General features: G+C 36.8%; 1 protein-coding gene across 1 annotated transcript in view; it reads left to right on the top strand.

The window, feature by feature from the left end:
• POLA1 (DNA polymerase alpha 1, catalytic subunit) overlaps positions 1–17,956 on the top strand; it is a 281,414-nt gene that overhangs the window by 16,844 nt on the left and 246,614 nt on the right. The window contains exons 10-18 of the mRNA XM_063450182.1: positions 3,554–3,729; positions 4,064–4,176; positions 4,671–4,787; positions 5,576–5,650; positions 6,477–6,615; positions 9,476–9,630; positions 9,839–9,923; positions 10,593–10,654; positions 12,092–12,181. Of these exons, the coding sequence (XP_063306252.1) occupies positions 3,554–3,729; positions 4,064–4,176; positions 4,671–4,787; positions 5,576–5,650; positions 6,477–6,615; positions 9,476–9,630; positions 9,839–9,923; positions 10,593–10,654; positions 12,092–12,181 (1,012 nt within the window). The remainder of the gene's footprint in view (positions 1–3,553; positions 3,730–4,063; positions 4,177–4,670; positions 4,788–5,575; positions 5,651–6,476; positions 6,616–9,475; positions 9,631–9,838; positions 9,924–10,592; positions 10,655–12,091; positions 12,182–17,956) is intronic.

Raw genomic sequence — 17,956 nt, 5'->3', positions numbered from 1 at the left:
TGGAGGCATGAGGGGCCCAGGGGGGCTAGATGGGGGTTTTAACACTATAGAGTACAGAATACATGTTTGTGTTCCTGCCCCTAAATGTCTCTTTCCTAGCTTTTAAGTAGAACCTACTTGCAATCACCGGTTTCTTGATCTAGATAAAGAGAACACCGCTTGCTCTCTTCAAATCTGCCCAATCCATAATCTTCCGAACATCTGATACTCTATTTACAGAAACCGTGTTCCTGTTGGATTCAAGGAGTTTAAGATATGGTTCTGTGAACCACAAAGTTCGTTTGGTTCCTCAGGAATATCCTGATTATCAAACTTGGATCATTCCTTTAAACCGGTTATGAATTTAAATTAATTGGTTTCTCTCCTGAGGTTCAGAATCAAAACTTCTGCTTCTGTAACTCCGATTCTGCAGAAAGGAATTTCATGGTGTATATAGATCAGATATATTCCCAAATATCCTTATTGCGGCCGCTCAAGTTTTCGGAAAATATACCATAAGTGGATGGAAGAGATTTCATTGCTCTTCAAAACCCTCCTATACCAGCATATTTTAGGCAACGAGGCATTCCCTACTTGGGAGTTTGGTTACTTATTGATAATCGGGACGGTTGCCCTATAAGTATGTTCAGGTAGCTAGCAGAGCGCAACAGCAACACAGTTGGATACGGAGACTATAATGTATTTTCTTCTTCTTCAGGAAACATAGGGTGTTTTGAGGTTCAGGTTAACCTTAAAACGTTACCTCTGCAACTATTGCACTCATAAAGGAAAGGTCCAATTACTAATAAAGCGTAAATTCCGAACAGGAAATGAGATTGCTGGGATGTTGGACATCTTCAATTCCTGCGGTCAACTGGGCAAAATCTGGATTTGACCGCTACAGTGGAAAATTCTCTTCTCTCGGTCAGTGTGGAAATCTTGGATTTCTGTCCCCTAGACTCTCTTTGAAAAAAGCAGAAGATCGGCTAAACTGGTGGACAACGTCAAGTTTTTTTCCCCCTGACAAATCTGTCTTTTCTGCTTGCAGAGGGAGTAATTTTCACCTCAGAATGCACCCAACACAGGCTGGGTCGCTCGTTCCAGCATTCTTGGTCCTAGGAAAAATATTTCACCAATTTCAGAGCTCTTAAGGCAGTTCTTCACTCCCCTCACCGATTCAGATCTTGGTTGATTGAGGGACCTATTACAATGCGGTCAGACTACGACACGGTTTCCCTCACGTCAACAGACAGGCATTCCACTCATGTGTCGACAATGTCATCGCCTACAACCTCCGCATATAAAAGTGGGATCAAGAGTAAGGGTCTATAGATCCGATCATGTTCATAGTCTACGGAGAGATTTGGAGTGCCTGGATAGACCTTATGGCAAAGAGGGAGAACATGAAGATTTTCATGTTTGCCTCTCTGTACAGGACAGAGTTCACGTTAAATAGTTGGTTGATCTATCCAAGGGTATTTTCTCCGGGCTCACGTTTTTTCTCTTATAGACGGTTCCTAAGACTTCTTCAAATGAGGTGAACGGACATAGCAGTGGTTCTGCCAATCTTTCCATACTGGCCAAACACGAGCCAGTTTTCGGCCTTGGTGGAGATACTTTAAAGTTTGGGGATCTTCCGATCTCAAAAACACTTTTGGAAGACAGGATATCCTGCTGGAAGTGTTGAATAGGTTCTTACTGACGGTTGGGCAACTGCATGGTGGATCATTCATCTTCTGAGCCTTCATGAGTCAGAGTCCACTTGTTGCGTATAATCTTCTAGTTGTTCCGTCTCTAACTTTTACATGAGGATTTGGGTAGAGTTTCTACATTGTTGTAAGGAACGTCATTGTCTTCTAGTTCATTTGTCCGGTTGGTTCAAATTTACACTTCTTGCAGGAGATTTCCACAGGTTGGGACCAAAAACGACCAAATTGTATTCCCTATATTCTTTCTGAGAAGGGTTTGGACTGGTTGGAAGTTTCTTTAAAGCAATAGGCTTCTTAGGCCACCCAGGATGTTCTGTTTGCCTCCTGGGATCTTTCTTCAGTCTTTCAGGTCCCCTTTTACTTGGAGGTGGTTCCTTTAAATATGCTAAAGCGTAACCAGCATTCTTAGTGGTCATTACCTCTGCCAAGAGAGTAAACGAGCATCAGGATATATCTTCTTTAGTGGAATTTCTTATTTCATCAGGGTGAAAGTTGGTTTGTCCTAAAACTTCAATTCTTCCAAAGTTATCTTTTAGAGACGTTAATCAGCTCATCCTTCTATAATTATGCCACCTCCCTGCTGGAACGAGAGCATATTCTAGAGTCAACAAAAAAAGGCATTTCAGATGTACCTATCAATACCAGATCACCTGTTGTCAACTTCTAGTAAAGTTTTAAGTGGAATGAAGCTTCCCTTACTTCTATTTCTCGTTATTTAGCCAATCATAATGGCCTATGCTTCAGTAGTTTTGATTCGCCAGCGTCTATCACAGCGCATTCCACAAAGGCAATGGTCAATTTGTGGGCAGAGAAAAGCTTTTGCTTCACCCGAAGAAATCAGCATGGCTGCTTCTTGGTCCGCTTTTAGCACCTTAAAAAACGTCAGGCATTTTCAGGCTAAATGTTCTCTCTGCCTCTAAAATTGCGTTAGGGCGTAGGTACTTCAAGCTTTTTAGGCACAAGGCCCACCCGATTGGGAATCTTGCTATATCCCATACATACTGCCACCATATTAAGAAAAAATTATTTATGGTGAGTAAAAATTTCTGTTTTTAATTTATTTTGTGGGGCAAGCATTACAAACCTGTTATTTCTGATGAGTGCAAAGAACAGAGCTTATGACAATGATTGACAGGGTGCTAAGATGGAGACACTCAATTGTAGGATAAAGATGTGGATTTCTACACGATCACATTTGTTACATATAGAGATGAGGAAAAGCCAAGTACCGGACTTGAGAGAGGGGGAAAGAAAAACAAAACAAGTGGCTTTTTTCCCCCCTTTAATTTCAGTTTTTTTTTTTTGTTTTTGTTTTTTTATTTAAACTCTGTGGTTGTAGGTTTTCTGCAGCATCAATGGCTTTTAGTAGGTAGTTTTACAGCATACAGCAGGCATTAAAACATTAGCTCTCTTCTGTATCCCAATATTATATATATATATATAAAAAAAATTTGCTCCATGGGCAAACCGTTCTTTTCTTGTTTCTGCTATGCTAGGTTTTATTAGTGCAGATAATGCACAGGTCTAACAAAAAATAGACACCATTCTTACAGATTTTCGTAAATACTCGTTGTAAGGACCTACAGAGTTGGGGTGCACTCATGTGCACAAATATACATGCATGTATACGAGAGTACGTGCAATCTCAGCTTGTCATTTTTCTAAAAAAATAAATAAAAAATTTAAACTCTCCCCCTTCTAGTCTAGTACCATCTCTTGTGCTGTTTGCATTTTCTCTCTCCCCTCCACTCTTATTCTTTCACAGAATGTTAATGACCCTCTGTAAGAATGTTGTTTATTTTCTCAGAACGGTGTATTATATGCACTCATGTTGCTTTAAACTCTGTATATATTTTGTCTTTCAGAAACACTATTTCTTCAAAGGAATCTTGTTGGGGCCAAATACCAGATGATGAAGGTGAACCTGTGTCAGAGGTTCAAGTGGACTCATCTCTCCTTCCTTTAGTAACTGATAAAGATGGGGATAAAGTTTTCAGGTTTTATTGGTTGGATGCTTATGAAGATCAGTATAATCAGCCAGGTGAATAAGAAATGATGTTGGTTCATTTAAAGATATCTGGGTGCAAAGAAGGAAATGTTGTTGAAATGGTCAGATGTACACTAAATATGTTCGTCACTACAGTCAGAGCATATGTCTTTTAGTTATTCAACAAAAAAATCTTAGGCACTCATTGTGACAGGAACCAAGCAGATTTATTGGATCAGAAATAAACCACATTTCGACCTGTTCCCGGGTCTTTATCAAGATTGATTTGTGGGGTATGCTGACCCATACTTTGATGTTTTTCTTCCCCGCTCTAAAGTCCGGTACTTGACTCACTTTCTCCAATACACTATTTTGTCTTGTGCTGTAGGTGTGGTGTATTTATTTGGCAAAGTTTGGATCGAATCAGCTAATACTTACGTTAGCTGCTGCGTGAGCGTGAAAAATATTGAAAGGACCATATATCTCTTGCCACGTGAAACTGTAAGCTTTTAATCTTTTCTATGTAGTGTGATTGAAATTTCCTTTACTTTTCTTAGGTAAAATGTTTTTTGTAAAGAAAGTGGATTTATCATACTTCTCTAAATAGATTGGGTAATTGAGATGAATTTAAGTCTGATTAGTTATACAGAAGCATACAGAAAAAGGACAACTAAAGTCACACAGGCCACTTCTTCTCAATGAAGTGGTCTCGGTGCAGTAGTACTGTCATTTTAATCGTGTAATGTAAAATAAATTGGCATTTTGTTCAAAGTGAAATATTTATATTGCAGCGTTAAATGCACCTTTGGTAGCTGTCTTGCTGTCTTCATGACAGGCACTTTCCCCTCTTGAGAACAGAGTAAAACTGTTATGGAATCAAACTTAGTCATACTTGAACTCCTAACCTTTGTTTCCTGTAAAATAAAAAAATTTCTCTCTCTTGCTTCTTCTTTTTTTTTTCTCTCTCTCCTCCTCCTTTTGTATTTCCATTACAGAGGATGCAACTTTCATCAGGAAAAGACACTGGAACACCAGTCACTATGATGCATGTATACCAGGAGTTTAATGAATGCATTGCAGATAAATATAAGATCATGAAGTTCAAGTCCAAGGTTTGTTCCAGCGTTATATATTGGTTGTTGGTCTTTAGTTTTTTTTTTTTTTGGTTAGATTTCTATAGATATACCATTACAAAATCTGTTGAAAAATATGGATACAATGTGAACAGAACTGCATTTTTATTTATATCTACACCTCTGGCCATGAACCTTGCTCTTCATATGACTATGCACAGTTTTGTAGATTATCATGGGTGTTGTCAGGTAACAGCTGGTGAACTACTGTATTTGTTGGTACGAGCCATGACTTAAAACAAAATCTGAGCCTTTCAATTAGCCAATGTGAAAGTGGCATTTCTGTAATAATATGGATGGGCAATAATTACAGCAACGGTCATAAAAGCATCACTAAAATCAGGCCACTTCATCTCAATGAAAACATTGCCGTTGTGCAGAAAGGTCAATGTTTACCTTGAAGGGTTAAAGACTTCACCAGAGATTGTTACACTGGTAGCCCTCCTGCAGCAATGAGATTTCCATTCTAGGCCACGCTGGTGTAGCTGGTGTCCAGCACAACATCAATAGAGGCAGAGAAATAAACAGACCCATATAACTAGGGGAGTAAAGCGTTGCTATTTTTAAACCTGAAACATCACTGAGCATGATCACTATTCTATTTATAAAAGTAATCCCTTCATTTAAAGTTCATTAGGCTTGCTTGTACAGATTTTTTTTTCTTTTCTTTTTAATTCAGTGATAATGGAAGCCGTTTGTGAACAGGTATTCTTGTTTAGTTATTAGTTAACATGTTTTTTCTGATCGAGTTTATTTGTGTATTACAGAAAGCTGAAAAAAATTATGCGTTCGAGATCCCAGATGTCCCAGCCAGATCTGAATATTTAGAAGTTAGATACTCTGTAAGTGAAATTACGTTTTGGTTTTTATTTTTGTTTTTTATAACCTTATTTTCTTGGGCAGTTTCTACAAATATGGGGTACAGAGCAGTGTACACCACATATTTTAAGACTTCTAGGTGAAAAGATAAAATAGTGAAATGTCTCAAGCAGTATTTAGAACAGGTATGTAAGCACCTTATGTTTTTCAAATGCAGGATAATGAAATTAAGCAAAATTGACTCACAGTACTTTAATATCTAGAGTCCCACCGATATAAGAGTATTGTGACACAGTTGGGCTTAACACAATATGGTATTTGGTATTGTGATGACTTCCTTGAACCATCGTTAAAATAAATGTTCAATAGCTGGGAAAAAACGTATCTTCTAAGGAAGGCTACCATCAGGATACCTTTGTAGATCAAAACTAAAGATGAGTTCATAGAAAACATAATGAGATTACACATGCAGGCAGCCAGAAAAGCATTTAACCTTTCAATCAATGACGCTTTCTTGGTCATTTCTAGAATCCGTTAGAATGTTACCAGTCTACTGTACTGTTATTTATTTGGGGAGCTTTGACTTGAGTGCAAGGAAATTAGTTAAATATTATAGCTTTATAAAGTTCCACTTTACTTTCTGACCTCATTAGATATAATTTTGATTTGTTGTTTAAGGGACACTTGGTAAACTAGTGAGATATTGCTGCATGGCATACATTGATGTTTGTGCAACTTTAATTCTCAAATTGTGTTTGCAGTATGTTGCAATTCCAGCTGTTAATGAGCAATAATTACTTGACATTTGTTTCCCTCTGACTTATTTTTCGTGATGTCTGTGCTTTTCAGGCCGATTTACCCCAACTTCCTCAAGACCTGAAAGGAGAAACCTTTTCACACGTCTTTGGAACTAACACTTCGAGCCTGGAGCTTTTCTTGCTTAGCAGGAAGATAAAAGGGCCCAGCTGGCTAGAGATAAAAAACCCACGTAAATATACTGCTTCATTTAGCAAATTTATTTTTGTGTGTGTGTTTATAGATTTTTGACCTGGATCTCTCCACAGGTACATCGCCTACTTGCAGCATTTAGAACTGTTGCAAGTGCCAAAATAAAGGATTAATGAAGCAATCACCACCTGCATGACCCTATTTTAATCTTTAAAGCTTTGTTCAAAACACTATATAGTGGGCTATCTGTTTTTTTTCTCTCTCTCTCCTTTTCATCTTAATGCTTTTTGTTGTTTTTATGTTTTTTTTTTTTTTTCAAGTAAAATCTCATACAAATGCTTCACTATTCAAAATGTATGCTTCATAATACACAAGAAGAATTTGAATGCTACAATTGAGCATCCTTTTAGAAGATTTTACTTTTTTTTTTTTTTGCATTGCTGCTGTTGTGCTGTTTTCAATGACTTTGTTTAATCTTGTTTTACATGTTATGTATAGCTTTCTTGATACCTTATTAACCCCATAAAGAAATCACGTCATTACAGTGGGGTCCCTTAAGACTCTCATCATATTTATTTAGCATCATGTACTCTATACAGTCCTGTTTCTAAATGAGTAAGAAATTCTATTCTGGAACTACATTTGCAAAGACTTAATTGGCATAAGGGGTTAAAACTATATAGTTTTTTTTTTGTTGTGTGTTATGCTACAGGAACTGATTTTGCTTATCAAGCAAAGTCAACTCCTAGCTTTGGATAATCGCTGAATTTTGGCTGTTAGGTTTTTGCGTGATGAATAATTTTGAAAATGATTTTACACAAAAAGTGTTTCTTCCAATTGTGTGTTTTTTTTATTTTTATAAATGATGCAAAACATTTACATTATTTTAAACACATTTGTTATTCATTGAGTTCTTCTAAATATAAAAAAAAAATTGTATTGATAAAAAAAATGCACTCTCTAACTGGTATCTATTTTAAATGTAATTGTATTAACATTTAAATGAAGATTGACCCTAGTAAACAAACTAGACAACACTCTCAAATTTGCATAGGTAAACTTGATAAGTACCGTATATACTCGAGCATAAGCAGAGTTTTTCGGCACATTTTTTTGTGCTGAAAAAGCCCCACTCTGCTTAAACTCGAGTCAGTGTCTGTATTATGGCAACTTACATAATACAGACCAGGACCGCCGGGCTCATTACAAGCCCGGCAGTCCGGTTGGGGGGCGAAACAAGCTTTTACTTACCTTTACAGCAGCTCCAGTCATCTCCGTTCATCTCCCCCATTCAGCTCCCTGTGTAAATCTTGCGAGACCCGCGGCCGTCAGAGGCAACGCTGCGCATGGCACGCAGACCGCGAGATTTACACAGGCAGCTGAACGGCGGAGGTGAACGGTGATGACCGGAGCTGCTGTTAAAGTAAGCAACAGCTCGCTCCCAGCCCCCCCCCTGCATAGTACACACCACTGGACCACCAGGTATTTACATAGCCCCCTCCCTGGCCAGGCAACATGCAGGGAGGGGGAACATAAAAATAAAATTAAACATAAATATTAATTAAAATAAAACAAATATTAAAATAATAAATAATGCCCTCCCCCCACCCACTATATGTATATCACACACTACACAAACACACACTGCATTCATACAAACACTATGCATTATATACACACTGCATTCACACACATTCACACACACTCTGCATTATATACCATATATACTCGAGTATAAGTCGAGTTTTTCAGCACAGTTTTTTTTGTGCTGACAAAGCCCCACTCCACTTATACTCGAGTCAGTGTCTGTATTATGGCAACTTACATTGCCATAATACAGACCAGGACCGCCGGGCTCATTACAAGCTCTGTGGTCCTGTTGGGGGCCGGCATGGGTTTACTTACTTTTCCTGCAGCTCCCCTGTCAGCTTCCAGTGTAAGTCTCGCGAGACCTGCGGCCGTCAGAGCGTTGCCATGGGTTACCGCGAGACTTACACTGGGAGCTGACAGGGGCGCTGCATGGAGCTGACAGGAGCTGCAGGAAAGGTAAGTAAACTCTTCCTGCCGGCTCCCCCCCACAGACCATGCCACTGGACCACCAGGGATTAAGATAGCCACCCACCGTGACCAGTTAATAAGCAGGGAGGGGGGACAAAAAAAATATTTAATAAAATAATAATAAATAAAAAAATATAAAAATGCCCTCCCCCCACCCAGTTCAAACACACACACTGCATTATATATACACAGTGTGTGTTTGCATGAGTGTGTGTGTGTATAATGCAGAGTGTGTTTGTGTGTGCATATATAATGCAGAGTGTGTTTGTATATAATTATAAAAATCACAGAATTTCATGGCCCCAAGTTTTACCCTCGACTTATCAACGAGGCATAGCATATTTCACAATTGTTGGTCACAAAACTGCACTCGACTTCGAGATACACGAGATCGACTTATACACGCGTATATACAAACACACTCTTCATTATATACACACTGCATTCATTATCTACACACACTGTAAATAAATATTCAATTAATGTAATTTTATTGTGATCTAATTTTATTCAGAAATTTACCAGTAGCTGCTGCATTTCCCACCCTAGGCTTCTACTCAAGTCAACAAGTTTTCCCAGTTTTTTGTGGTAAAATTAGGTGCCTCTGCTTATATTCAGGTTGACTTATACTCGAGTATATACGGTATTTCCAATATAATAAAATGTTTCAGAATTAGTCAAGGCCTAGGCAATTCTCTTTTCCTAAAAAAACAAAAAAGCAAACTAGCCATGTAGGTAGAAGCAACTGCTAAATTAATATTTATCACTGCCTTCTTATGCACTGGTTTTGTACTGGTCTTCAACTATGCTCCTGATTATCTATTGTGTTGTTTTTATTTTAGAGCTGATAAGTCAGCCCATCAGCTGGTGTAAGATTGAAGCAATGGTTCCAAAACCTGACTTTGTGAATGTTGTCAAGCACCTCTCACCTCCACCCATTGTTGTTTTATCTCTCAGCCTTAAAACTATTCAGAACGCCAAGACTCATCAAAATGAGGTAAACCTCCCACTCCCCGCATATGGCCCTTTTTATACAAATTCTTACACTATATTTCTGTGCAGTTTTGTGTTTTCCAAATAAAAGATGACACGTTTTTCAGAATTTCCATCTTTTTTTTTTTTTATATGGTAGGATTGAAAACATATCGATCAGAATATTTTATCTATGTGGATATCTATATTATATTTTATTTGTTTTCTTTCAGATTATTGCTCTTGCAGCTCTTGTTAATCATAAATTTTCTCTTGATAAAGCTCCACCTCAGCTTCCGTTCCAGACACATTTTTGTGGTAAGTAATTAAACTTTCTGAAAATTCACTTTCTAAGTTATTAACCCTTCTGTTGGTTTTAAAGGTAAATCATTTCCTCAATTTTAGCACATTCTAATGGCTAATTTAATTTTTTGTATTGGTTGTGCTAAATTATTTTTCATTGTGTTTTTGTTGTTTTTTTATATGCATTTTATTTTACATGCTCTGTTGGGAAAAGCTCAGTGATGTATGCAGCTTAGGTATGCTTACAATGCTGTGTGTACTCACATGGGCATGTCCTACGTTTCCCAAGTGCACAAATGCACACCAGAGACGACATGGGACATGAAAGTCACCGGAACAGGGAATCACATCACAATCTCCCCCCCCCCCCCCCATCCACATTATATCCACTGCATTGTTCACCTCGGTAAATGTTGAAATGGCATTTACTGAAATTAAAGAAATTAGTTGTCACTTTTGTGGCACAAGTGGTGTCAGTAGTGCTTTAAAACTCTTCATGTGCTGTTGCATATTGCAAAGGAACTGGAAAGTGGTATACAAAAATTACTAAAGCTGACCATTTGCACATCTCCAATGCATTCCTTTCCTGAATGAATGTCTCAAAGAACTAATCCTCACATGTTTAGATTTAATAAATGGGATCTAATGTTTTACTTTTGTATTTCCTTTATTCCTCTCTTCAAGTCCTCAGCAAACCAAATGATTGCATTTTCCCTTATGACCATAAAGAAGCTGTGAAAAGAAAGGTAACCGTATTTTTGTGTATCTATCTATAATATTTTGATAATATAATGTTAACCGTATTCCGTCTAATCCTTTTTTTTTTGTTAATTAAGCTGTGTTTTTGATACAACCAGTTAAAGTGAACCTTCATTTATATAAACTAAGGTTCACTTTAACTGGTTGTCTATTTAATAATGCAGACATTTGTGTTGATAGACGTTCTTTTATTTTGTTTAAAGTGAACGTATTTTAGTCTCATTACTATCAAGTATTTAATTTAACGTGTAGTGTTTTCCAAATTATATTGGCTTTATTTATTTTGTATTTAAAATGAGCCTGTTATCCACAAAAGGTTGTCAAAATTGGCTTCCAGTAGGTACTAAATCTAAGGGAGTCACATGCTCTCTTTAGTTAAGTATATCGGTTTACTGAATGAGTCTTGCGCATGTCCTAGAAACTTGTCATTAATAAGGCAGTTACCTGAAAAGTGTCCTAGAACAAAACCATTGCTTTCAAAATTGCATATTTATACATAGATGGGTCTGTATTCCCTTTTTTAGTCAAATGAGGGAAGGTAGGGAGGGGCTATCTTCTCTAGTGTACTTAAAGTACATTGAATACTTCATTTTAAGAATGACCTTGCCTTTTGCTGTGGAGGTCCTATGATCGTAGTCATTCAAACCTTAAAGCATTGGCGCTCAAACGTTTGGGGGATAGTTTTTTCTTTGAGATCTAGTGGCACATTGGACCTTCAAAAAAGAGGAGACTGCTCTCTTTCTGTTGAGGTATAGCCACCTCTAAAGTGTGTGACCAAGACTGGAGCTTGGGCAGTGCCTCAAACACTTATTAAAACGAGCTGCAGGGCATGCACCTGACATCGTGTTGCTACCGACTTCTGTATTTCATCAAATTACTTATTGTTCCTCTGCCTATGTTGCATTAGGTGAAGGCTGTGCAGAGAATGGTATTGAGTGCAGCCACTCGCCTGTAAATGATCAGTGCACAATAATCTGTGTTGCTGAATTAAGGATTAAGGGGGAGAACTTGTTGCAAATGCATCTTTTTCTGCAGTTTTATTTGATTTTTAAATGTATTTTATTTTTGCTGATGGGGAGGTTAACTGATAAGTCCAAGTAAAGTATTTTTTACATAATGTTACATCAATAACAACTTATTAGGAGGATTGGATAAACTATGCACCATTAACACTTTGCATGCTCTGGTGAATGGATTGTGAAACTGTATTGCTAGTTCATTAATATTGGCTAAATGGCCACGGGCTGAATTTCTTGAGCATCACAGGGGATCATACTTGGCAATACATGGAGGGCCACAAGCTAGCTATGACCGGCATATAGCAATCTTCCAAACCACTCTCCTGCAAATGTTATGTGCGAGAAGGTGTAAAATGTGCTTAGATTCTTTTTATGATGAAAACATTCATTGTATTTCTTTTTCAGAATGCAAACATTGAGGTTGCACTGGCAGAAAGGACTTTGTTGGGCTTCTTCCTGGCAAAAATACATAAAATTGACCCAGATGTAATTGTGGTAAGTGTTAAAAAGTTATTTTCAGTATGACTTTTTTTTTTGTAAATTGTATACATTTATTTTTCTTTTTATAAACTAATCAGCAGTTTTTGTGGAGGTCTACTCTTGGCTCCGGAACCATTACAGGTTTCCCAAGTGATTCTGGGACAAAGCTGGCAGGGACATGCGCTACCTTTTCTGAGAAAAGGCAAGGTCTACATTGTGCATAATGCCAACTCTAGTGGCTGTTGCATGAACAGCCATAGACAGACTTCCTGATTCACGTGATGTTTTGTACAAATAATTCCTGTTTAACGAAGTTCTCACTTTATTAATACATATATAACAGCATCTTCATATTGCAGCCTTGTTACACAGGGTTTCAAATCCCTTGAACATTCCACCAACTGCCTACAGGAACAGGAAGTAAAGAACCAAAAGAAAGGAAGTGCACCATTCACAGCCAAAACAGCCCAACTGCCCATACAGCACAATTCATACACTCACACACAACCCAACAGTCCATACATCACAATACATACTCATACACTCACTCTCATACACAACCCAACAGTCCATACATCACAATACATACTCATACACTCACTCTCATACACAACCCAACAGTCCATACATCACAATACATACTCATACACTCACTCTCATACACAACCCAACAGTCCATACATCACAATACATACTCATACACTCACTCTCATACACAACCCAACAGTCCATACATCACAATACATACTCATACTCACACACTCATACACAACCCAACAGTCCATACATCACAATACATACTCATACACTCACACACTCATACACAACCCAACAGTCCATACATCACAATACATACTCATACACTCACACACTCATACACAACCCAACAGTCCATACATCACAATACATACTCATACACTCACACTCTCATACACAACCCAACAGTCCATACATCACAATACATACTCACACACTCACACACTCATACACAACCCAACAGTCCATACATCACAATACATACTCATACACTCACACACTCATACACAACCCAACAGTCCATACATCACAATACATACTCATACACTCACTCTCATACACAACCCAACAGTCCATACATCACAATACATACTCATACACTCACACTCTCATACACAACCCAACAGTCCATACATCACAATACATACTCATACACTCACTCTCATACACAACCCAACAGTCCATACATCACAATACATACTCATACTCACACACTCATACACAACCCAACAGTCCATACATCACAATACATACTCATACACTCACACTCTCATACACAACCCAACAGTCCATACATCACAATACATACTCATACACTCACACACTCACACAATCATACACAACCCAACAGTCCATACATCACAATACATACTCATACACTCACACACTCATACACAACCCAACAGTCCATACATCACAATACATACTCATACACTCACACACTCATACACAACCCAATATTGTAAAGCGCTACGGAATCTGTTGGCGCTATATAAATAGCAATAATAATAATAATGATAATAACAGTCCATACATCACATTACATACTCATACACACACAAACGCACACACAGCCCAACAGTTCATACATTACAATTGAACGATCCCAATAGTGATGCATTGAGTCAATGGGTCTCTATGAGCAAATGCCAATTGGTGCACCTTAATGATTGCTGCCCATACCCACAAGCTCCCCAGTGCTTACCTATGGGGAGGTATTGTATTGGTTGATATCATCAGTATTGATGATCTTGCTTTAAAAAAAAACAGTCCCTTAGCCCAAAGCAGTTGTGAGGAAATATGTTAGAGAAGCATTGGTTCTCTATGAGAAGCATCACAGGCATAGTGCTTTACTAATTAAAGGGGGGCACTGTGGTACTCCTGGGACCATAACCACGCCAGCGCACAGTGGTTTTGGTACTTGGAATAGTCCTTTAACCTCTTAAGGACACATGACATGTGTGACATGACATGATTCCCTTTTATTCCAGAAGTTTGGTCCTCAAGGGGTTAAACCCGTCAACATTACAAATAAAGGTTTTTATTTGTAACTCTGGAGAAAGTATTGTATTATTTCCTTGTATCGAATTTCATTCAAATTCCCTTGTTGTTGCAACAATTCTAGCCAGTTAATCCAGCTATTATTCTCTTTACTGTTACTTCGACTTTTGTTTACTCCCATTTCCATTCTTATCTGAAAATTTACTTGTATAAGCTTTGCTTTAGAGAATTCTTGTGTCTTTTTCCAGTTTCTAGCTATAATTATTTTTGACGCTATCAAACAATGAGTTGCCAATATCTGTTTTCTTTTGATTAAAGTAGGCCATCTAAAGTGAAGCAACATCATATCTGGGCTGGTCTCTATTTTGATATTATCCAGTTTAAGTAACAGAATTCTCACCCAGCTCCACAAGGGGGTTACTTTTTTACATTTCCACCATATGTGAAGATAATCTCCTCTTGATTCTCCACATCTCCAACATAGGTGATCATTATCTGTTGAAATTCTAAACAGTCTTGCCGGTACCAAGTACCATTTATTTATTACCTTGTAATGGGTTTCTAGTAAATGTATACTATGCACATATTTGTTCACCTTAGCTAACGCCCCATACCATATTTCTATGTCTATATTAATATGCAGAAGTTTCTCCCAGCTTTTTATTGCTGTTGGATAATGTTCTGTTACCTTAGTATCTAATATTGTAATACTTTTTGAAAATAGTTTTCTTGTTTCGTCATTATCAAATGTAGCTCTAATTGCATTGTACATATTCCCTTGATTCATACATTTGTGTTTTTTTAGGTAGCTATTTATTCTTAGATATGAAAAGACTTCTTGTGGCGGAAGAGACGCTTTGTTTTTTTAATATTTTAAAGGATTTCACCTTATCTTTATATATATTTTCTACTATAGTAATATTTCCTTCTTTCCATTTTTTTAGAGAAATATTAGGTATTTCTCTTTCTAGATGTTCAATATTTTGGAAACCAAAAATTTTGTTTTTGATATCTAATTTCTTTTTTAACTTTTCCCAAATAGGAAATAAGTGTCTATGCACATAAGAAGTAGAATAGTCACATATTTTGTCATTCCATATTATATTAGCTAACTTCTTGGTTTGACAAATTTCAGACTCTAACCAGAACCAACCCTCCTTAAATATAGCTTCTTTCTGCAATAATGTTATATGATGAATTATCCCCGCCTCATAATATTTTTCTATATTTGGGTAACTTAGTCCACCTTTACTTGTGTGATTACATAATGTATCTATTTTTATTCTAGGTTTTTTGCCTCTCCATACAAAATTAGAAAAAGTTGATTTTATTGTTTAGCGGCAACATTCATTTGTTAGCGGCAACATTCTGAACATATATATCCATTTGGGGAGGACATAGGACCTTAAGGTGTTAATTCTACCCCACCATGATAGTTCTAGTTGGCGCCATTCCTTTAAATCTTTATTAGTACGTTTTAGAAGGTGCAAGAAATTTATTTCCATTAGTCTGTCTATATGCTTAGTTATTCTAATCCCCAAATATACAAAGTCTTCTGGTTGTGAGAAGCCATATTTAATTTGATATTCCTTTATTATACTTACTCCTACGTTTTTATACAGAGCAATCGATTGTCATATTTATTTTATAGTTTGAAATGGTACTATACAATTCAATTTGTCATTATTTGGGGTAGAGAGTTTTCTAAGTCTTTGACATATAAAAGGGTATTGTCTGCATATAATGATATTTTTAAGTCTCCCTTAGATGTATTGAGGCCTTTTAGCAACTGATTGTCTTATTTTTAAAGCAAAAATCTCCATGGTGATGATATATAGGATTGGAGACAGGGGACATCCCTGCCTCGTTCCATTTTCTAATCCGAACCAGAAAGAACATATGTTTTGGCCTACCGATCTTGCCAATGGGTTGGCATATAGAGCTCTAATCGCATCCAACATCCACCCTGAGATATTGAATGCTTCCAAGGCCTTAAACATGAATCCCAACTGACCCTGTCGAACGCTTTCTCTGCGTCTAAAGACAGGATCAGGAGGGGATCCCCGCTTTTGTCCGACATATCCATTGAGTCTATTAGCCTCCTCACATTATTACCTGAGTTTCTCCCAGGGATAAAGCCACTTTGATCTGGATTGATTATATCCTCCAATATTGTTTTTAATCTCTTGGCTAAGATTGATGCGAACAACTTGACATCAACATTTATTAAGGAGATTGGTCTATAATTTTTCACTTCTGTTGGTATTTTGCCTGGTTTTAGTATTGGCAGGACATTTGCCTTCAACATTTCTTGTGGAAACGCTCCCTTTTTTATGGCCTCGTTAAAAGTCAATTAATGGATCTGCAATTATATCCTTCATCTCTATTACTAAAACCATCTGGGCCTGGAGTTTTATATTGTACCAATTTATTTATTTGTTCTAATACCTCTTCTTTTGTGATATCTTTATTTAGATTTTCTCTTTGTTCTGTGGATATTTTTGGAATTTTCACCTCCTTAAGATAATTATCTATTTTCTCGTTGAGTTATTTTTAGGTAAATTATACAAAGATTTATAGAATTGATTGAAAGCTTCTCCTATTTCTTTAGGTGCTATGCGTGTTTTTCTGTCATATATAATTTTATCAATTCTATTATCTGCTTTTTTTTAAAGTTGGTTTGTTAAGATTTTATCCGCCCTATTTTGACGATAATATTTAATTTTTAATTTAGACATTTTTTTTTCTATATTTTCTAATATTTTGTTTTTTATAGTCTGTTTGATTTTCTCTATTTTTGTTTGGCCTTCTCTATTTGTATTATCCTTATATTCTTTGATAATTTGATATTGTTGGATATACAGCATAGCCAACCCCAATCCTTCTGTTCTTTGAATATGTTTTTTAATCTTTATACAGTGCCCTCTAATCGTTGCCTTATATGCGCACCATATTGTTACATCTGATAACTCTAACGATCTATTTTCTATAAAAAAATATTTTGAGACCTTTCTCAGGAGTTCTTGATTTTCTTTATTGTATAAGATTGACTCGTCTAATTTCCAGGTTGACCTTGGATGGTTGATCTTCCCTTTTAATGTCATTATAATACTGTTATGATCAGGCCATATCATGGTTTTAATCTCTATCAGTTCCACTTTTTCTATTATTCTTGAGTCACCTATGAAAAAATCAATCCTTGAATGTGAGTTGTGGGGCCATGAGTAAAAGGAATATTCTTTAATTATTGGGTTTCTTATTCTCCAAATATCGTATAGGTTGTTCTTTTTAATAATATTAGAAAAGGTTTTGATGTTCCTAAGTTTAGTTTTATCTATGTTTATAATATTTTCTCTGTGTATATCCATTTCTGTGTCCAGAACACAGTTGAAATCTCCCCCAAATAATATACAACCCATAGCAATTTTGTCTACACGCTCTAGGATTTGAGAAAGTAATTTCATCGGGTTGATATTAGGTAAATATACATTTACTAATGTATATAGGTCACCGTTAATTGTACAAACTAAAATTAGGAACCTTCCTTCTATATCACTGTCCTGATGTTGTATTTCTACTTGTATGTATTTTGAAAACATAATTGCCACCCCTGCCCTTTTTTCTTCTTTTTTAGAGGAGGTGAGTACCAATGGAAAAAATTTCTAACACCAACTATTTTTCTCTTTAAGGGTCCAATGTGTCTCCTGTATTAGTGCCACTTGGATATTTTCAGATACTAAATAATCATTAAAA

The sequence above is a fragment of the Pelobates fuscus genome, chromosome 1 (genome assembly GCF_036172605.1).
Source record: "Pelobates fuscus isolate aPelFus1 chromosome 1, aPelFus1.pri, whole genome shotgun sequence".
Lineage (NCBI taxonomy): Eukaryota > Metazoa > Chordata > Amphibia > Anura > Pelobatidae > Pelobates > Pelobates fuscus.
This window is presented reverse-complemented; position numbering and strand designations above follow the sequence as displayed.